Source organism: Halictus rubicundus, chromosome 17 (assembly GCF_050948215.1).
Source record: "Halictus rubicundus isolate RS-2024b chromosome 17, iyHalRubi1_principal, whole genome shotgun sequence".
Classification (NCBI taxonomy): Eukaryota; Metazoa; Arthropoda; class Insecta; order Hymenoptera; family Halictidae; genus Halictus; species Halictus rubicundus.
Genome location: NC_135165.1, coordinates 525,874 through 548,566, shown reverse-complemented (window position 1 = coordinate 548,566; position 22,693 = coordinate 525,874). Strand labels below are relative to the sequence as shown.

The 22,693-nt window shown below is 50.0% G+C and overlaps 1 protein-coding gene across 2 annotated transcripts in view; it reads right to left on the bottom strand.

Annotated features, from left to right (window-relative positions):
- LOC143362396 (thrombospondin type-1 domain-containing protein 4) overlaps window positions 1-21,914 on the bottom strand; it is a 48,104-nt gene extending 26,190 nt beyond the window's left edge. The window contains exons 1-2 of one of the 2 annotated variants that reach the window (XM_076802492.1): window positions 21,250-21,914; window positions 19,122-19,262 (exon numbers count right to left, since the gene is read on the bottom strand). In XM_076802492.1, the coding sequence (XP_076658607.1) occupies window positions 19,122-19,231 (110 nt within the window). In that variant the 5' untranslated portion in view covers window positions 19,232-19,262; window positions 21,250-21,914. The remainder of the gene's footprint in view (window positions 1-19,121; window positions 19,263-21,249) is intronic. The other variant, XM_076802493.1, reaches the window with a different exon arrangement.
- Between the last annotated feature and the right edge of the window lie 779 nt (window positions 21,915-22,693).

Below are 22,693 nucleotides of genomic sequence, written 5' to 3'. Positions count from 1 at the left end.
CGTTATTTGCTTGGGAACAGCTGTATGCCGACGTTGCACCCTCGACGCGACAAACGCTACGACAAAGTTCGGTTTTCTACGCTTTCCCACAGCTTTTTTCTTTGTTGGACGCGGCTAGTCAATATTTGTCGGAGCTGCGGCACTTGAGAAAGAAAGGGTCCCTTTCTTTTCCGAAAAACACGATTTTCTAGTCCGGAATATCTATCTGTGATAAAACAAAAATCTTTCCTACTAACTACAAAATACATATTTCAGAAGGAAACTCCGACTTTCCACTCCCGATTTCCAGTGAAATCTAGATTCCCGGAAACGATAACCGTGAAGGGTTGCGAGTTCAGCTGTCGAAGGGCGAGCACCCCGACGAACGCCGAGAATTCCGTGCAAACAGGCCCAGACACGGTCGCCGTCGTTAACGAGCAGCGTACACGGCGGGGGCGAGAGAGCCTATTTGCCCGGATATAATTAAAACGACTGCAGAACACCGTGGCTAATTCACGTCCGGTAACCGAATAGTAGCCTTTACACGGAACCGAGCCGTGCAATAATCACTTTCACCCGGGGCGGTTCCGCGTAATCGATAAATAGAATTTCCCGCCGCGCCGGTTTGCTCGCGCTCTAATTTTATCTGCGCCAGGGAGCGGCGCGCTGTTACTATCGTTATCGGGCCGCCTAAGCTAATTACTCGTTAGCGCCGCGCGAGAGTATACAGATATACGGTACGTAGTCGCATATACGTATGTATATACACCGTCCGTTCGTCCGTGGCCCCTTGTCATCGGTCATTAAATCGATTAAATCGAGGAGGCTCTCCGGGGGCCGTGGTTTCGTTGCAACGTGCACCACGCTGCACTGTGTGTTGCGCTAACGTTGAACCACGTTGCACCACGCCGCCGACGGGCTCCCTTTTTCCGTTTCATCGAGCTGGGAGTGCCGTAAATAACGCGATAAGGAAGTCGGGCGCCTCGGTGGCCCCGTTATCTAGTCCCTGGACAGGCCCCGTGAAGGACCCCGAGCATAAATTCGATCCTGGCCACCGGCAGATGGATCTCCTAGTAATTGTCCCGGCGAAATCGATTCGTGTGGGCCGTGCCGATTTATCGACAGACTATTGTTCCGGCGAACGCTAAACTTCGTGTCTAGCTTGTAGAAATCTGCGGGGAAGGATCTCCAGGTCCACGAGACTCCACGGAAACCTCGAGACATGGTCGTAACTAAACAAAAAGGCGACCAACATATTTCTCACAAAGTCGAATTTTCCAAGTTCGAATGATTCTACGCGTCGAAGGAGCGCAAGCGCAAGGGAAGACGAGATTCCCACGTGGAAGGATCGTTTGACCCCGAAATCCGGCGTGACTGCGTCCGTGGATGCATCGAATGGAACCCGTAATGCGAATGAACGCTTTAACAGCAATTACGCGTGCGCTTGATCCGTGGAAGATGGACGTGGCGAGCAAAAGCAACGTGGTAGCCGTCGAGAGCTACGTCGAGGCCTCGAAACGCCGTTTAACGACCGTAAACCTTTCCACCTTTCCACCTTTCGGACCCCACTGCTCGGGAATCTGTGTTTCTCACAGAGGTTGTTGTCGATGTGCCTCTGCCGGAGTCTTTCTCTCTCTCTTTCTCTTCAGAGAGAGAGAGAGAGAGAGAGAAAGTGTCACGTACCCACAAAGGCGCCGATGCAAGATAATGTGTGCCGGAAAGGGCAGCCAGGATACGCCGTCGCGACGCGACTCGTACCGACGCGCGACGCGACGCCGAGAGGTGTGAAAGCTGCCTGATGCCCGGCCGTGAGTAACCTGTTAACCTGTTGCTCGACAGGGGGGAGGGGGGCGAAACACTAGCAGAAAACGGAGCTACTTCAGCGTTGGACGCTGCTACAACTGGAGAAGAACCTCGATCATTTTTTTCGGAACGATATCGCAAGCTCTGGTTGACCGATTTTCGGAGAATCTTCAGCACGTATCCTGTTGTCGCGAACGAAATTTTTTCTTATTTGTTTGAATGTTAGATCGTGGATCGCCCGAGCTATGAAAGCGATTGGATCGCGGAAAGAGAGAGAGTGTGAGAAGTGGAAGAGAGCCACGAGGCGTCGATAGGGTTCGATTCTCGCGGCAGCAGGAAATAATTAGCCGCGACCGGATATCATTCTTGGTAGGCGGTGTCGTCGATGGAGGAAACTCCGTAGTGACTCCCAATCGCGTTTGCCACGATGATCGAAACTTTTTGCTATGCCTGGCGTGGCCCTTCGGTGTTCGCTCGAACACAATACACGTAGCCGGCGTACAAGGCATTGTTTTGGTCGAACAAGCGCGTTTCGCTCGTTTAACGAACGGCGAGCACGTATGTCGGAAAGCTCACGTATACCGTTTGTTTCTGGCTCGGAACGGCGGAAGCGACGTTATCTCTCGTTTCTTGTTGATTTTCATCCCTTCTCTCCCCCCCCCCCTCTCTCTCTCTGTTTCGTTTTCTGCCTATCCCCTTCTTCGCGTTCCGTGGACAAGGGTGGCCGAGGTCCGTCGCGCAGAAAAATTTCGCCGAATACAAAAGAGACTTACGAATACAATACTCCGACCGTGGAATATGGGATATAGAAGTGATGTAGAATTACGGATGCGATTACCGGTTGCTCAAAGCTTTATCGTATATCGATCGTGCTCAGAGTCTTTGTTCGCCCCGCTTTCAAATAAAATCAGGCTCGCATGCGAGCGTGCATCGTAGTTGCATCGCGGATGACGATCGAAAAAGTCGTCTAATGCTAGATGCACCGAACGCTGAACGCAACTGGTGAACTATTCTAATCTTCCTCGTGCTTTAAATTGCGCCAATCCATTTTCTCGAATGTAGTCCAGTAATTAATGATTGACAGAGACACGTGTTTCGTCCAGGTTTTTACGATTCCGGCGCATCGTACGGCGCCAGTACGAGCGTTTCCCGCTCCCACGGTGCCATTATTGTTTATTTAACTGGATTTACGTACCCGCCGGAGATGGAACCTAATATTTCTTCTTTTATATCCGTCGGCTCTCTACTATTATATATCCCGACGCGGCCCGTGTACACGGGCTCGCTCAAACAAATAGGGAATTCGTCCAATTTCCAGTCGTTATTTCGCGGAATCAAATATCCGGCAGCGTAGCCTCCGCAAATAGTCGATATCATAGTACCGACGGGACGGTGGAAGCTACGTCTTTATGGGAACGATCAAAATGTTGCGAGCCCACCAGTGCAGAATTATTGATCCTCGGGAACTCGACGCAGAAAAGTATACATAAAAATACGATTTTTATTCCCTTCGGACGAAACATTACAGAGATTGTTTCTCAATTCCACCTCCGGTAAGTATTTATATTCTCGTTATGAACACCTGCACTGCAGGTATGACTCTCTCGGAATATTCCCTGATTGTTAGTTATTGTTTTAACAACTTTTTAATCCTACCGTCGCGCTCCTTGCGATGCCGAGCGCAGCCGACGCTCGAGGACAGAGAAATAAATTGGAAGTTTGATTAATTCGTCAATTCACTGGCGCGTATGGAGGAGATTAAATTGATTTAAAATTTAATAAAATTGATTCGCGAGCTCGCGTTGCACGGAGAACCGAAATGCAGGCATCTCGAACGGACATGGTTAATTATAGGAATAAAAATCAAGGGGACACTCTACAGAGGACCTCCATTTTCGACGTTAGAATTGCTTACAATTGAGAAATAAAATTTTTTAAAAGTCAGGAGATATTCCAAGGAATATCGACGAGGGTTGTGGCAACCCTGTCTTTCTAGTGCCTGTAAAAGGAGCGTTCGCTTCTCGAAAATGGCTTTCGAGACGCTCGCCTTGTTAGACCGTTCGAGTCCCAGGGACAACTCGAAGAAGCATCGGCCGGCCGAAGTGTCGACCTCGGAATGCCGGGTTCGCGAGGGTTGGCCGTTCGTTTTCGCGGATTTTCTACTTGATACTTTACGATCGTTGTCGCGGCCAGCGTGGGCGTGAAGGCTCGCGGCTAACCCAACGGAGACAGTAACGAATTCGAGGGAGGCGGGTCGTAGGAAACACCCTCGACGGGATTTATTCGAGACCCCGGGGTCTCTTGGAATCGAAGACGCTAGAATGCTAACGCCTAACCCTCTCTCTCGCTATCCTGTCGGACCTGAATATCGAACTGCAAAACGTCGTAACGTAATCGACGAGTCCGCAGTAGAATGAATCAACGAATGAATCTCTGGGGCATAAATATAAAAACAGCAAATCGACAAAGTACACCAGAATACTGGGAGCTCTCGAAAAATCGCAGAGTAAAATGCGATCAACCACGATTTTTAACATTAATTCGCCGAGCTCCCGACTATGAAATCAGCGAGCGCTTTCGACTGTCCCGCGTCATTTGAATTTTCTCGCCGAGCTCCTCGGCGTGCTCGCAGAAATAACTGGAATTCCACGGTACGGTACGATATGCAGAGTTAAATAAGCTGTGCGCTTGTCCATCCACGGGATTCGTAATTGAAATGAATTCACCGCTCGAAAATTTCGCTCGACGCGGTTCTTTCGACGAGCGTGGCGCATTCCGTGGTCATCTACGGTTTTATTAAACTACCGAGTGGACCGTGACCGTCGTAAATCTAAGCCGCCGGGACAGAGCGAATGCTGAGAGAGTCTCTAGGACTCCGAGGCTGCCGTTCGAATAATTAGACAACCGGGCATTTGTCAGCGAGACCGTATTGTCCGGGGAGCACGGCTTCGCCGGCCCCGCGGTTATTAATCACGCTCGTTTTCGGAGACGCTGCGAGAATGGCTGACCTAATGGGACGCACAGTTGCGAATCGAGAAATCGACAAGGTGTGGACCTCGATCGGATCCCTGCGGCCTTGACGCACTTTCGAGAACAGGCTCGTAAATATGCCAGCGATTATGCACGGTCTCGATCGCGAGTCTCATTGTCTGCTTGCGGGAACCAGTAAAATGCTCCATCAAGCGGCAAACAGTGTTAAATGGAGTTCGGGGACTTTGTTTGAAACTGCTTCGTTCTAGATGTTACATATATTTATGTGGGATTTGATCGTTTCGAATTGAAACGACGAGGCGCGAATGATTGAAAGACGGATTCACCGTGAATCGGGTGCGAGGCAGCGATGTGGTTTTCCGTGCCAAGGTTGTCCGAAATTTGGCTGGCCAACTGCTATTTGGACCACTGGAACCCGAAGCGTCAAATGTTTACCGTGGTCTGTCATCCAATATCCCGATGAATCCACAGACGCCGGCGAGACACGAAAACAATGTCTTTGCAGACACGGTTTCCACTGAGAAACTTCGACTAATAATAGGATGGATGCTGGCTGTGCAAACGGAGATTCGATCCTCGTGTTTGACGAACCACCGGAGATAGATTGTCGTTGCCAACAGCACCAGAAGATAATTCATTTTGTCGAAGTTGTCTTCGCTTGGATAATATAAAAGGGGTTGGGACGTGGACTAACAATCTGTCAAACAATAGGAATCTTACCTCGAAGAAATGAAATCTCGAAGCTCCTGTAGAATCGTTGCAAATATCCTAATCTGTTAATCGATATGATCTTATCTAATCGCTCAGAATTTCTAAAGTACAGTGGCCCCAGGAGGTGTTCAACCTGCTCTAAATTGGTAAATAAAAATCGTACAACAATAAACGCGGACTCGTTTTGAAGCCTCTACTTTCGCAAGCGATGGTCTGTTTTCTTTGAAGATGTTATTGCATGATGTAGCGGGTGGGAAGTATAGAGGAGTGTCCTAATTTCACGCCCAACCTGGAAGGTGACCGTCGACGGGCAAGTTTTCGGGGATTAACGGGCAAACATCTGTTAATGCGACACTGTTAGGCTGTTTACACGGCCCGCCCCTTTCTCCCCTCTCTCGCGACACAGTTTTCACGTGGCGAGTACGCTCGCGCGCGCGCGCGCTCGTATGTGCACACGCTCCTCACATATTTGCGCTTCGAGCGCGCGCGCTCGCTTATGCGTTTCCGCGAGCTGCCCGGTGAACATGGTTCTTGGGCCGCGAGCAAACTGTTTGCGAGCGCAAACGTCTCGCCGCGGGAAAAGTCACTTGGGCTCGAGGGAACCGGCGCGGCGCGTCTTGCAAACGAGCGGAGCACGCTCGAGCGGGTAGACGCTCCCATGAAGACGAAACGGTCGGTGGCCAGGCTGGCGCCACGCGATTTTTAACGCGTGATGTCAGGATTGATCGTCGACTCCGTGCTGGAACGAGAAACGCGCCTGGGGACCTTCTGGAGAATCGTCGGTCCCATTTCGCAGCCCGTTTTCTTTCCTTTAACGGATTTCACGCATTCACGACAAAACTGAGCAGAGTTTCAAGCGGTGGGAAAATATTGAACAATGCCAACGCATTATTGCCAATCTATGAAAACGATCAAATCAAGAAAGAACTTTCTATTCGTGTACGCGGTTGATCCGGCGCGCCGGAAGTCGATCTTCCTCATGGAAAAACAGCGTCGCTACGTGTCGACAGGAGGCGTGAGTTTTCCGCAGTCATGCTTCTACGGTATAGGCTCGTGACAAGCAGCGAGGCGGTCGGTGAACGGTAATTTCCGGCAAAATGCTGAATCCGTCGCGTCTATTTCGAGACGCCCGCAATAACAAGCCATCGATGACGCTTCAACGATGCATTCCCCGAGCGCATTTCTGGAAATCGCTGCTCGAGCGATTCCTTTATTCGCGGTCTTCCGGGAACTGGAACCACGACCTCGTCAACCCGATCGTTCGTTCTCGTCGTTAAACAATTCAGTATACTTTCCTGTATTAGTTGACAGCTCTTGGTTCCAGCTCTGAAAGACTTCCAAAGTTGGACACCCTAATTGTAAGATTACGCTTTCCAAGACAGAGATAATCGTGTTCTACTCTCGAACGAGGATTTATCAAATGGCTACCAATGAGCCTAGGTTGTGCAACAAGTGCTCTTTGCCCTTACAGTGCTTTCGATTGCGCAAGAGCAACCATTCGAAGCAAAAGATGTCTAAGAGAGTGACTCTTGATCTTATGAACTTAATAATAGAAGATTCGTCTTGCTCGCGGCGTGCGAAATGCCCCGAGTGGGCGTGGCCTCGTGGCTCTTGACTCCGACATTCTAGTATACACTCTAGTATATTCTACAGGGGCGTGGCTTCGCAGCTTCCAAAGCCAGGCCATTGGCCCGAAGGTGCAAACCTGCTCCCACTGTTTATACCTAGAGCAACCATTAAATATCACGAGCCTAACAGAAATATGAGGAAAGGGGGAAAACACAAGTTTAATTACGCGTCGGACTGTACTCCCTCGAGAAAAAAATCAGGAATCAGGGCATAAGCGGTTTGCTATGCAAAGCTAGACGCTCCCGCAGCAATAAATCAATCTTACTCGCGGGCTTATCTCGCCGACTAATTAGAAAAACACTCTGCCGCTGTCAGCCGGAGTCGTATTCCGTGGTCTTGTCGCGATTCTTTTCAGCGGCGGCGCTGCAACCAGCCGATTCCAATTAATCGGTCGAATACAGATCTCGTTGGAACGCGACAGTCGAGCGTACAGTGTCTAATTAGCGGGTTCTGTGTTGCCGGGTTCCGTATAATAGCAACTCGGCTCGGAGCGCAGCTCGCCGCGGACGTATAAACGTATCTCGATAATCTGTCGCGCTCCGAGCGACGTCGCTCGTGGGAAAACGGTTTCTGATATCTTGTCGATACCATGCGTGTGTCGGAGGAACGGGGTGAAATCGCGGGATCCAAAATGTTTCGCTCATTCGGAAAACCGACAGCCGCAACGTAATGGCGGCGAGCCGTTTCTGCGTCGATTAAGCCGCACAACTCCGTCGTTTGTGCGATGTTGAGTCGCGCGTGCAAACCCATTCCGCTTCCAAGAATTCCGCAACAAACTGATCAGGAGCAGCAACACCTGAGGAGAATTCTTAAATAGGACATTTCCGATCCGCTCGCAATTTTAACTAACGTTTCCATCCGGAATAATCAGAGTTCCTGTGCTTTGGTCAGGAAATTTATACTTTCAATGTTTAAACTGTCTGTTCTGCTCGGATCGTGTAATTTTTCACGTAACCAGCAGAAAAACGTGGGACAAAACGAACGTAAACACAGGCTAATAAAGGTAGTGCTACACTTGAAAGCACCCCGCGTCACTCGTAGTTTATCGCTGTTTGCGCCGGTTTCAAGTCCTCGCAGAAAGAGCAAACACCGTGCTTTATGGGGCGAATGCGTTACGGTGACGAAGGGTTAACGACATTTCAAGCAAACAACGCTCCGGCTCGGACGATTTTCACGAAATCTCTTCGATGATCTTCCGCTGGCGAGAGACGAAAGCGGGATAAACATTTCTCGCTTAACCCTGACTAAAATGGCAATGGAAAAATCGTACAGCAAATTTTAAGAGCTCGTCGCGAAGGGAAGAGGTCTTGAGAAATTCAATTTTTCCACGAGAAAAATCGTAAATAATTCAGCTGGAGAAAATCGAAGGTCCACGGGATATCGTTCGGGGCACAAAGCGAGCCCGAGCGGAATCGCGCGGAGGCCACCGGTGTAAAATACGAAACGGTGACCAGGCGATAAAGAAAGGAGCGCGTAGCGATCAATTCCGCTCGGCGCTCGTTAAAATCGTCGGTAGGAGGGCGTGCGCGCGCGGGAGAGAAACGTCGAAAACGCGGAATCAAAATTGCATCCGCGAGCGTGCACGCGGCGGCGGATCCGACTCGGCTCGCCCACGATCTCGTTCGAAAGAATAATTATAGGTTTCTCGTACAGGCTCTGGATATGAGATGGCACCGCTGGCGGTAGCGGTGGTTCACGTCAGGCCACGCTATCTCTTTGCTCACTGAAAAATAAACGAGGAAGGCACCGTTTAATGCCGCTTTCGAACCGTGTGCCTCGCTTGCGTCGCTCTTACTCCTCCCCCGCGCCTCTTCACGACCAGTTACGAGTTACGAGACCTCATGAGCGCCTCTTATCTGATGCATCCGGTATGCGTCCGGAGCTTGCACCGTCTGTATACAATGCCTGGGCGCACGGCTGATGACTGCCGGCCATGTTTACACGAGTTCAACGCGGTTATGTGGAACACCGCTGATTGTCGTCGCTGACGGATTTATAAGACCGAACTGGCCCACTGTTTAACGCGTCGAGCGACGAGCTACTTTTCCATTTTCATTCACCCGTGCAAGATGAAATCGGGAATCGCGTGGGAATCTGTGAAATGCAACGCACCTTCTTTTCCCGTAAATCTAGAGTTAAATAACGAAGCGTATAAAATTAATTTCTTAATCTTTAAGCGCGCTGTGAGATTGCGAACGTCGCACGTCTCTGACGATGGCAGCGAACGTGTCAACTCCGTAGGGCTTGCCGTCCGAAGGAGTACGGTCGACGAGACTCGGAAGCGCATAAGCGTTTTACTCCGGATGTAGGAGAAAGTCGCGGCTGAAAGACGAAAGAACGCGTCGCGCCTCGCGATCCATTCTAAAGCGTTCCAATTTCCGGATACAATACGGAGGTCGAACCAGCTATACGTATCGACGGTTTCTCGGGCTCGTCAATGAAAGCGTGTCGCGTCGAGCGAGAACGAACCCGTCGCGATCGGTGGTGTTATCCGTGTCTTCTCGACAGGCGTCATGAGAGTCCGGAGACGTCACAGAGACTGTAGGAGAGACTGATAAAAGCCGTGTAACCTATTTCTTCGGGGATTATCTTGCCGCGACGCGGCGAGAGACCGAGATACACAGTCCGTACAATAGAGAACGTTGTTCTAGTCCGACGGCGACGTCGCGAGGAAGTTTAGTTAGTCGAGTTAGACGAGATTTACATTGGTCGTGCCCCGCGGGACCACCCTGCCACGCCTTATCGGCCTAGGCCATTCATTAACGCGGAAGTATACAATCGATCGTTACCCCGACGAAGTATCACCCATAGAAATGAGTTCCTTCTCATTCGCTTCGCGCGGGAGCATTGTACCTGTTTAAACGGAAATATTCTTTTACATTTCTAATTCTAGAAGTAGCGAACACTTGTACGGTACATTTATCGAACTTTCCCAATTTCTGTGCTTGCTATTTCGGGAAAGTTAAAAGCTTCCGAAGCGGAGCCGAAGAGCAAGGATCCCCGAAGAGCGAACAGGAGCGGGTCAAGAGCGGAAGAGCATCGGTTTACCGCCGCACCGGCGGACACGCGTTCACGCCCGGCGCGCGGCGGTTTCGGGCCGTGTCGGGCCACCGTGCAGGCGTTAACGGGTTTACTCGCGCGAGGAATCACTCCGACGCGGCGCGGCGCGGTACGGGAAACCACTTCGTTTCACTTTCGAGCCGGCTTGGAACGCGCTTACGGGGGACGCTCGTGCTTCTCTCCTCGGGCCCGGGATCGACGACAGCCGCTCCATCAAGCAAAGCAGTCGTCGATGGGAACGGCCGCGAGCCATTCCCCTTTCCTCGCTTCGTTATTTATACGAGCGATTCGTGCGCCGATCCTGATGCTGCTGCTGCCACAACGCAGTCCTTAATCACCCCTGTTCCCCGACGTCGAACCAGGAAACGTCGAATCCATTTGTTCGGCTCGAGAGTTTACGCCGAGATATGGATTCGTTTCAAATATGCAACAGACGCGAGCTCTTCTTCCTGGAGATTAGATCTCTGCTGAGAGACTGTTAGCTGGAGCCCCGGGATTGGCTGGTACGGATGTCCGAGCCTGTCTGGGATCGATAAGGACGATCGAGATCGAAAAATCAGCAGGATGCTTGTACGAGCGTTTGCGGAGACTCGAAAAGATCAAGAAAATGAATTGCTTGCTTGTAGTTTTCGTTGCGTTCGAGATAGACTAACTTGTTTATACAACGGCTGGAAACGGATGATCGGAGGATCATCTCTTCGTTCTCTTCCCTCTCGCAACAGCTTTCTCAAACACAGAGACTCTTGCCAACCTCCCCGATTGTCGAGAGAGACAAGGCGGTCTAATTGCTATGACTCGGCTAGCTACTCGGCGAGGAGTCGGAAAACGAAAGGATCGGAATACGAAAGCTGGACCGGAGGAAGGAAGGGAGTTGCTCGCGCGGATGATCGTCCGAATGCATCTTTAATTCCACGCACTTATCTCGGAATCAATTTAAATCTTGACCGTCCGCTGGGGTTCCTATATGGCGGGGACAGGCTTTGTCCGTTGCCGACGTGGATCAGCCGTCCTCTTCCTTTCTGGTTTCGTGCCGCTTGGGTCCGCTTGGCGCGCGCATAAAGGCCATTGTTGCAGAAAAGGGAGGACGATCCGGCGAAGCGGGCCTGGCCCTGCGCCGGGGACCAACGACGATGCAACGATGCACGGCTCATTCGGCATGCAGTTGCCGAGGTTATCGCGCTCCACGGACGTTGATAGAATACGCATCGTCGCCGGGGTTGCGGTGCCAGGCGTCCGAGGCTGTCACCGCGTCTCGAAACTGTCAAGGTCCCCGCAGCGGGACCCGATGCGAATCAACGTCAGTCCGCCCCCGCTTTGCCACCCTCCGTCTCCTGTTTCACCGATACCTTCTCTATCCTTCTATCTTCCTCCGTTCCCCCCTATCTCCCTCTGTCTATCTCTCTCCTCGAGTTTTCCCGCTTCTGAGCAGTCGCCGAGACCGGTAAATTGCTGACGGAAATGCCTGCCTCGCGATACCCTCGTCAACCAGCCCCCATCTCGTCGCAGCAGAAACGTTTTGGATAAATTAGTCGAGATAGGTTCGAGGCTTCACCACCCAAGGACCTATTACCCCGTCCTTTTCCAAAGACCCTTCATAGTCTTTAAATCACTGCGATCGGACGAGTCGTTCTGGCGATGATAACAAGCTACCGGCCAGGCTATTCCACCTTGAATATCGTAGAACCAATGTCTGTCACCCGAGGCACTATCGATGGATTCCGTTCAAGAGCCAGGGAACCCTGGGTCATCGGTCCCAGAACTTCCCTCAGCCGATTTGCAACGCTATCGTTGCTACTCTGTCCTTTTTCGAAGACGTCTGATACAGTCTTCAGATCGCGATGATTGGATGATTCGTTGCGGTGACGATGATAGACTTCTGGTCGGGCTGCCCCACCTTGAATGCTATGGTTACGGATCACTGTTTCCTATTAGACACTCGCGTATTAGAGCCACTTCGACGTCGTTGTCGATACGATGCTGTTACACGCTGGCCCGACTACCGGGCGAACCTTGATGAGTCATTTAGCGCTTCCAACGCTTCAAAATCCGCCTTCCGATTGCTGTCACTCGTCCAAATCTACAACTCGCATACGTCGAACGATCCCATTCCTTTGAAATGGAATCTTGATAGCGGTTTCCGTACAAAGAAAAGAGTCGGACTGCCAAACAGCGTTATTTTGAACTGTAAAAGGAGACCTCTTTAGGAACAAGGTCGCCATTCCGTTGCTTAAGAATAGAATCGCAGACGACAAGCATGCGGACCTTGTATTCGGAGAATAGCCAGAGAAAAAGAATTCTTCTGGCCCATAAGAGGGAAGGTTTAAAAATATTTCGGCCACTCAAAACGACGATATTGCTGGCGTACCAGTCGAGACCTATCGTCGGAAGGAATCAATGTAAATGAGAGTCAATGACTCTCGCGCTCGCCGCTGCCGCGGTCGTGCGTAATGCGGTTGCCGATGCTTGAAAACCGAACGAAACCGATCGCGTCATTTTTATGCAGGGCGAATCCTGGATTTACCTAAGAACATACTGAAATCGATCTAGGTGTGTTAACAAGCTGCGCTTTCCTCGCGAATAAAATCATGCGAGTTCCCGACACGTTAATAAAATAAAATTGAAACTAACTCGTTGCACCATTTATCGAAGCTGTTAAAATCCACAAGTCCCGACACCGGTCGATTTAACGATTCTAAAACCTGAAACTGCGATTCGTCGGCGTTCCGGAAGCATCCAGGACCCAATTCGAAATTTCCCGCGAGGCGACAACCTGTTCGATGGCATACTCGCCATGCATAAAAGCGACCGGATACTCTTTTACGAGCCGTGTTAACCGAGTCGCGAAACATTCCCGTCGATGACAGAACCGTCATTATTGTTATCGCTTCCGGGAGCAGAGTGTAAACTTCTGGCACAGGCACGCACGTGTCCTGCAACGGTTCCCTATCCACCAAGACAACGAGACACGATGATTTCGTACGGCGTTTAGGGGCGGACCGCGATGACACATCGATGCGCTCTCCAACATGGTTTTTCTCGAGATACCGAAACTCGGAGAGCGTGCTCTTATCGGAAAGAAAGTTACAATTAGAGTAGACCCTCAATTAGCCCAGCTTCTTCGAGGGTCGAACGGGGACCACCGTCGATAGCGACCGCTCCTAATAGCTTCGGATAACGACATGGAAATTGACTTACGAAAACTCGATAACTAATTCGTAGGGGGCATCGTCCCGATAATTAATCTCTGACCCTCGTTGCTTTGCTGACCACGATGCTTTTACCTTATATCCCCTATTCATTAAGGACGTATCTTTTTAGTGTGATGGTCATTTTTAGACAAGGAAACGTCCTACAAATCGATTCAAAATCGAGGTTGGAAAACCAAAGGAAAAAGAATCATTTCTCTGAACAACTGTACAGCACCGCAGAATGATGACGATGTCTAACATGATGAAGAACAGCGAGGTCAACTTTAGTAACCCTGCCCATATCTTCGCCTCTTACTCTGTCCCCGAGTACAGTTAATCGTCGTCCGATGACGTGGTGCGATCGATCATGCGGCCAGTCGATCCGTTTCCGTTCGAAATTCGTGGCGACACGCGTCGCTGCTCGACCACCACTTTCGAAAGCATGGTATCGTTCCGTGCACCGACACCGATATCTCACACCATCAATTAACCCTTAAACACATCAGACGATTCGCACCATTCACGATGACCATTGCTGGGACCCACTTGAATACGGTAACAAATTCGTTCGGTTGCAAATGTACTTTGTGGTCCTGTGTCGAATCAGACTCGACAGGGACTCGGAAGATTCCGAAGAGAGCAACGGAGGAATCTCTCCGGCCGATTCGGGTGCGATGAAACGCACCTTTCAGAGGTCGGGGTGATCGTTTAATTACGGATCAGCTGTTTCGGTTCGAGCGTGACGGCGTTCTCGCGCGCTCGAGTCCGTGCATGCGTACCGATCGATTCGTTTCGTGGATGTATCGAGAGACTCTCTCTCTCTCTCTCTCCTCGTCCTCTTTCTCTCTGGTTCACTGTCGGAGAGCAAGAGATCCCATCGCGGAAACCGAAGATAGAATTGCCGTGAACGCCAGCAATAAAACGCGGTCCACTCACACGAAGTACAACGAATACTATTCATAAGTCGAGGCGAAGCGAGGCCGAGTCGCGTCCGAGACTACGGTGGCCCCTCGACCACCTCGTAATTCCCGTTCCGAAGGCTTTTCTTTTTCACGGAGGCTCACAATTAGGGCCATTATGCGCGCACATGTTCCCCGTGTTTCCGCCGATTCGCGAGCGTCACGTGAACAGCTTTCAGTTTGCATCGGACGCGACCGACGCCGCAAAACAAGATACCCTCGCCACCTTTTTCATCGCAAAGATCCCGATCCCAATTGCAATCTCCGTTACCAATATCCTTGGTATATATTGTAAGAAGAATGGTTGGAAAGGGTGGATACATTCTTGTTATTTTTATGGAGTAACGTGGAATGTGGAATGTGGAACGAAGCAACGAAGACGAGTTAGAAAAGGTGGTGCGATCGTTCGAATGGGGACCAAGGGACAAAGGGAGGCCGAAAGGAAGGAAGAGGGCGAGGTTGGCAAACGCGTAGAAATGCATTTTTTTGCTGGTTGGCAGGCCTACGTAAGCGTTTCGCGTTAGGTCGGTGAAGATCAAAGTGGGAGGTATGCATCGAGCCGCACGCCAACTGCTCTCTCATATTTCCGACACGTTCGCTTCGAGCCGAGCAGGCTAATGCATCTTTATTTGTTTGCCCTTCGTCACCCCTTAGCTATCCTCTTCTTCCTCTCCTTCTCTCTCTCTCTCTCTCTCTCTCTCTCTCTCTCTCTCTCTCTCTCTCTCGATCCTGCTCTTTTTCTCCGTTTTCCTTCTCGCGCTTTTCCGAGCCGCGGTTGCACCCCGCGAGACCAAATGATCGATATTCAAGGCGGCCTCGCGGTTCGCACCTCGGAGATCCGAGACTCGTCGATAGTCTTTCCGGCTCGTTTCAGGTTATCGCTCCTCCCGGCTCGCTTCCACTCCTGTCCTGCACTTGATACACAAACATCGGGCGCAGGTACATCGAAAGGATACGTACAGGGACGAGCGAGCGTGAGGAACGTGCGCGAGAACGATCGCGAGTGTTGCGCGACTCTGCCGATATAGAGGGTGCTCCCTAATAAACCATCCTGATCTCCGATCAATCGGGATTGACTGTCGAAAAATTGATAACCAGTTAAGCAGGAGATGGATTAAAAGAACTCGAGAGCTTCGATGTATCGGTTTATCAAAATGATTAAAGGACGAAAGAAATTTCTGATTGGCTCTGGTTCACTGTTACCGATACAAATCATTTTTATTTTCCATACGAACTTCATTTCCAAGTTGCGAAAGAAAATGAACGTCGACAGGCATCAAAGTGGCCATTATTCCCATCAAAATTCGAGGGTTGTGTGCTCGAACGATCGCTAACTAAAACTTCTCAGCCCCCCCATCATGCCCCATTAATTTTCGAGATCGAAATGGTGGTCGAAAAGCGTGGAAGTTCGATGTCAGACGATAGGCGTGGCTGATGGCGAAAAACTTTCGCCCTCGGTTAAGCAAAAGTTGGTTGTTTCCTCGACACCCTGTATTATCTCGAACACCGACGAACGTGTACACACGCGAGCCTCGGCAAACTCGACCACATACCGTACGTAATGTATACCGCATGCGATCCGCGGAAGGGATGTACATATGATCGTACGCGCGCGCGTCTAGACTCAACATAATTACTCTACATGTCTGCTACAGATTGCTTATTGTTGCGCGTGGCTTCCTCTTCTTCTTCTTCCTCCTCCTCCTCCTCCTTCTTCTTCTTTCACTCTTCTTATTTTTCTTTATTTCTTTCTCTTCTCTTTTCACGTTCATTCTTTATACTTTTTCCGCCCCCACCGCGGGGGATTAATGTCGCGAGGCGTGCCGCACGGGTTACTTTCACGGTTATCATCGGTGGCCCGTGTCGGTGCTTTGAACATCCACGGATGTCACCGATCTCTTTCGCAATCTCATTCCCCCGGCTGCCGCCTGCAATCGCGTTATTTAATGCGCTTTCGCGAGACCGGAATTAATGCGCACTGTCTTCTCGGAGTGCGAGTGTCACTTAAGGTCTCTCGGGGTCAGTGCGAATTTTTGCGCGGTTGAACCGCGTAAATGATTCCGGTGATGGTTGCCGAAACGTTCTTGGGGATGTAGCTTCAAGACGTGTGATACGCAGATTTACCATTGAGGGGGTATTCTGGTTTCCGAAGAAGAAGAAGCGTAAATGAAAAATGAGAACGAAGCGCTTACACGTACTTTGGTAATACAAAATAAACGCAGAAGTTGAGAAGCAATTACGAGAAGCTCTTCTTGTTCAACAAGCTGAAAATAGAAGCAAAAATACCAGTGCCCAAGAGATACCTTCATTATCCAATTTCCAAGAAACCACCACAAAAAACAGGAATTTCCTGTTCATTATGAATGCACATTTATTAGCGCGAAGGTTGAGTATCGCGAAACAATATTTTGTGTTTCGGCTCGGAAAAGTCGAGGCGCTTAACTAGACTGCGAATATTGTGCACTCGATGCTGTTTGAATATGCAAAACGTCGACACAATAAGAAAATGAATACAATCGTTACAAGCCGGTGTAACGTATACACGAGAGTCAAAAGATCCTGAATCTGCTGATAATTAAATATGCATTTTGTGCAACGTTCCGCGGTTCGGAGCCACAATGGGCTGCAAGATCGTCGATAAATAAAGAAAGAAACGTTGTATGGGCGTCGGGGTGGGGTTTGTGTAAACGTTTCCCGGTACCTGACGGAAAATCCGGCGCACTTGTTCGGCCGATCCGGTAATCGAAACCGGTAATTATGCGCGGTGCATTGGCATGCACGCGGTGGAAAGAGGAACGCGCTGGATAACAAGGGACCCTCTGCCCGGAGCATCGAAAGTAACGAGGGCAAGGATTGATGTCCGTTCATTCGGTACGATGTACATCGAGAATTATTACGAGGTGTCCGTATTAAAATAAACTGCCCGGGCGTGTACTTCGCGGGTATCGCACGGGAGAAAGAGAGATATCCTCGTTAAAATGACGAGTTATCGAGCGGGATCGTGTTTCGGCCGTTCGCGTCTCGATTTTTCTTCTATCCTCTCTCCCTCTCGATTTTTTTCTCTCTCCCTTGTTCTCCTCTCTCTCTGGTTTTTTTTTTCGAACCACAGACTGGCGGTTACCGATACAAATCGCGAACAAATTTCGGATTGCACTTTCGAGTGTCGTGTTGCTAAACGTTTTAACCGGAAACCGCGTTTTATTTTACAATTCGAGCCGCGAGAAACAACGAACATTTAGTTTGACGGCGGTTCTAGTTCGGTGAATTTTTCGCAATATTTTGCTGGTAGAGGAGATATCGAACGTTGTTCCGGTATTTTCTGAGAGAATCGCATCGGTGGCTTGAGAGGCAAAGGGTATTGTATTCCTTCGACGTCCCGGGCAGCGTGTTTTATGCTAAGGGGTTACATAAAACTGCCATAGTGCAGCTTAAGTCTGGTAAATGCGCAGTAAAGTGTCTAAAACTGACTCGCTGCCTTTGAGGCGCGAGTAAAACACTGGCCAAGTCGTGAGGTTGTTGTGAGTGGACGAGAATGGACTATCCAGAGAGTTGTTAAAGCTAAATACGTTTCAATTCTTTCGATTTATGTGGATTCTGTTGCACTTGTAAATTAGGGGATCGTTGAAGTTTCATTGAACCTTTTAATCAGGCTTTCTATCGCGATACAATAATAGAACTTTTCAAAACTCCTGCTCGCAATCAGAGTCGGTAGCCTAATCAACCGGTCGCAAGGCGCAGGTACGAAATGCTTGCATCTGCAGCGAGGCAAACGGCAACCGCACAGTTAACTCTGCGCAATTTTCTCCATTCTCTTTGCCGGTTTTCATTTTATTATCGTCCCGAGCGGCTCCTCGACTACCGACTTGATTGTCCGTATCCGTCGAACGGAGATATTTACGATCAATCCAGCATAAAAGTATAATTATTCAAGACCAAGGCTAGTAGCGAAGGCTCGCGAAATCGGCGGTAGAACGCGATCTCGATCTCGAGCGGCCGACCCAGCTGAACCCCGAGGAGTCGTTAGCCGCCGTTAAAAACTTCTAATCATCGACATCGTGCGGCTTAACGATTACGCGTTTCATCGCCTTATACGCCGCACAATGGCGTTACGCGTCCAAAGCCCTCGTGCGTTTCGTTTTCGATAAGCGTAAAGATCGGCCGTTTCTCTGCCCACCGATCGTCTACCTCCTCTCACAGTCTCACGTTTCCGCCGCGATAGCGGACCGTGAAATTTTTAAACAAAGCTATGCGCCTTCGATCGCGATCTACGTGGTCGCCTTCACTCCGAGCCCCGGCTGAGAAACCGTTCCTCGAAAATATTCAACCCGAGTGGAATATTTCACTTTTATGCTCACTTTTATGCTCGAGCATTTGTTCGTCTTATTCTCCACCATCTATCTATTATATTATTCTATCTATTAATCTATTATGTACGTCTCTGAACATCTATGGGGGTACGTTTGCGAGGTACGTTCCCGAGGTTCTTCCGTGAACTAGATTTCTGAAGACGAAACAAATCCGTCTGTGCCGAATGTCCACTAAAAAAACGATCCTGTAGATGCCTTAGCGGGGGCGCCGGATCGTTTTCGGTCAGCAGAAAAAAAGGCTCGTGAACGGGCGCCGTGTCTCGGCGTATTTTTAATAGCGCTCCCGGTGGGACTCTGGTCGTCCGGCTCTGTCGCCGGTCTGAGGTCACCGGAAGTTACGAGAGAAAGAGAGAGAGAGAGAGAGAGAGAGAGAGAGAGAGAGAGAGAGAGAGAGCGATTCGGCACATAAATTTCCAATATCAACACACACTCACCCGAGGTTCTTCAGGGCGATGCCGGGTCGTCGCGGCGCGGTGGTTCGGCGCCGCACATACTCGCTGCTCCGGGACCGCCGGCCGTTCCACGATTTTCGTGAACGATCCATGAAGAAGATTTGCTCCGAGGCTCAGGCCATCCTGCAGCATCAAGAAAACGTCGCGATACGTTAGACCGGCGAACGGCTCATTACCGGGCTGAATGATATAGAGCGTAAGAAACGGTTGGGGGACAAACGCGCACACCAAAGGCGCAACAAATCAACGGAGTTCCCGGGGAGGGAAACTCCTACTAGCGGGACGCCATTCGACCGGTTAAGGTTGATCGCCTTAAGTCAACCGGGCTGCTCAGTTTTACCTTCTCTCATTGTGTAATAAACCCTTACCCCGCGCGAGAGAAAGAGAGAAAGAGAGAAAGAGACAGAGGGAGAGAGGGAGACACGGTGTTCAATAATTCTGCTCCACGGTTACTTTGGCGTGACTGCCTCTCGTTAAAACCAGTCCCGCAGTCGCAATAATACCATTCTTTAACGGACAAACCGCTGCACCGTATTTAAAGCCGCTCCGGAGACGCGGCGAGACCTTCGGGAGCAGTGGAAGCTGTTTCCACCGCTCTCCCGTTGGCCGGAGACTCGATGCTTGCTCGGTATTGGCTGGGCCGCGCGGTGGAGGGGACAGAAACGCGACGCTAACGTGTTCCGGGCTGTGGGAAACTCCGAGAGCTATTATTTTGAGTGTTTATAGTCTTGTGGCATCTCTGTATGCTTTTAATTGTTTTTCTTTGCTATTGATTTTTTCTAGGTAATGCGACGTTATGGAGAGAAAACAGCGTACTACGTTTCTACTCTCTACAAGCTCTGTTGCTACGTCGACTCTGGTGAAAGGGTTTTTTGGGGGACAGTGATTCTCGAGTAGATTTTTTGAGGACGTTTTCTGCGATTTCGGGAAGGGGGTCGGGTTATCTGCGATCGCCGCTCACCTCGGCGAAGGTCCAAGGGTCCCACGAGTGCCGCGAGCCCGCAAAATGAAATCCAGAGCGACGTGAGCTCCGAGATAAAAGCCGTAAAAAGGTAATTTACGAGTCGATGTATCGGGTCGCTACTTGGCGAACGTTCGCATAAAGAGGCATCTATATTCACGGGTTCTCTCGTCCCGGCGCGCGCGTTTCGTTGTATGAACAGCTGTGAAGAATAAGTCGCGGGTCTCTTTCTCGTCCTCTTGTTCTCTCTTTCTCTTCTCTCGCGGCACAGAAACACGCTCCTCCCGTGACAAACTGCAGGAAAATCAGTTGGAAATTCCCCCTGCAATTAATTACCCGATGCTCCGCTGCTCCCGTTTTCTTATTTTCTGTTTGCCAATCTTTTAATGAAAAATCTACGCAAATTTGCACGATGGCAACAGCTTCGCGAACGAAAGAGCGAAATTAACTGTGGGAGCGCTGAAATTGTTGTGGAGTTATTGAAAAAAATATATCTGTCTGTTTTTAGCGAAATAGCGACACTTGTTTTATGCAACGATAGAATCAGTACGGCGATAGAACCATTTTTTTTTTTTGTACTACACAACATCAAAAGACAGTTTCATCTCGTCAGCTTTTATTTCTAGCGAAAAAAGATTGAAAGAGTTTGCTGATGAACGGTGATTTCAATTGAAAAAATGAATGAACAACTGCAGTATATGATTTCCTCGCGTGACTTCGGAAAACGGATTTCCTGAATGGAGTATAATGCGTTGGAGCATCACCGCGCAAAGTGCATCGACATTCAGCGAGACCGTATTGAAGGATACAAATGAAAAATATAGCTGTAAAAGAGTTTAACAAGAGTTCCTCAACAAGATGTATAAAGCTCCGCAGTCGACTCATAAGTGATTGACAGTCAAAGTGCTAAAAGTTCTAAGACAAGAATGCAACTGACAAATTGAATGAAAATTCGATCACATTCACAAAAATAAAAGAACCGCAAATGGTCACAGCTAGGTACCAATTTTCTTGGTACAGAAACAACTGTTCTTACAATACTGACAAACATGACAAATTTCCCGCACGCGCACGCCTCAACTGACAAATCGTGAAACAGGTCTGTTCGCAAGCAAACCAAACGTAAAACAGTAAAACACTATAACTCACCGTCGAGCCTCATCTAATCCCATTCGGTGGACGCAGCAGGTGGACCGGCAGGGTCTCCGCACGTGGCACACATTTCCCGAGTACACACGCCTTTCGGAAAACGTCCCGCGAACCGGTACGATTCACCTGTTCGTTCGTCAAAACCGAAACCGGACAACTGGCAGAACGTCCCAACGAAAATTCTAACAAGAAACCCGGTCCGTGCTCGATCTTGACTCACGCGTCCACTCGTATGAAGTTTCCGATCACGAAGCAGATCCACGACTGGTGGTCTCTCCTGTGCACTGTTGCGGCGAACGGCGACGATCGTCGATTGGAAAAATCCGGCGGGAAAACCGAAGCTCTGGCCGCAGAGGAGGCGGAAGAAGGAGACGTCGCAGGTGTACGTGTGCGCGCGGGGCCTGTGTGCGCGTGATCTTGCCGGCGCTTCGGAAACTCGAAGAGGAAAGCCGAAGAGGAGAAGAGCGGACTCACGTTTGCGCGGTCACGGGCTGGCGCAGCCGCGACAGGAATGATAGTGGCGAAAGTGGGAGACCCTCCGGGAAATATATAGGTCCGCAGGGTGGTGGTGGTTGTTGCGAGGAGGAAGGAGGCGGAGGCGAGACAGACGACGACGCATCCCTCCGCGTGCGCTCGCTTATGCGAGTGCACTCGCGCGTTGCATCGGGCCCGCTGCTGCTGCTGCACCAACGCTGCGCTGCGCTCCTCTGCCCGACGCACACGCGACCTCTCCACGCACGTGTTTCAACAACGAGCCACGCACCGGCCGTCACGACATGCAGATGCACCGGCTGCATCCCTGTCGATCGATTCCAAAAGAAAAACAAAAAAGATAACGAACTAGCCCAGTTTTCGGGATACCTCTGATGCGCGTTCCGGTGCTCTTCTTCTTTGTGCTGTTTTCGAAATATTTTAGATTATTGTATGCTTTAACGAGTAATGCCGAAAAAAGTCCAACACAGCTATTTTCAGAAAACAAGCAACTTGTCTCTGGGAATACACTCCGAATTTCCGTTATTGGCAGAAGACTATGTACATATCTCCAATTCAATATCTACGGTCTGGTAACGACCTTTCAGCCATAACCGGCCGAAAGATTGACGAGCGCAGGACGGCGATCGTCAAGTCACAGTCGAATGATACTGCGAATTATGTATGTACAGAACAAGAAGATAGATGAAGCGTGCGCGCGCCCACGAAGATAAACGAACGGTTTACAACGGTGCTATCGGTGTAATTGCAACAAAGTAATCGACGGTTCTCCTACTTCTCTTTTTTCTTTATTGTAGTTTCACTCGTCCGATTACCGTTTTGTTGCCCGGTTCAACGGACCGAAACGGTGGTACGACCGCTCGTAAAGACACCATGCGCAAGATTACGCTTGCCTGTCCTCTGTTATCGGCATAGGCGCAACGGTGCAGCGGCCGTGGCTGCAAGTGCTGCA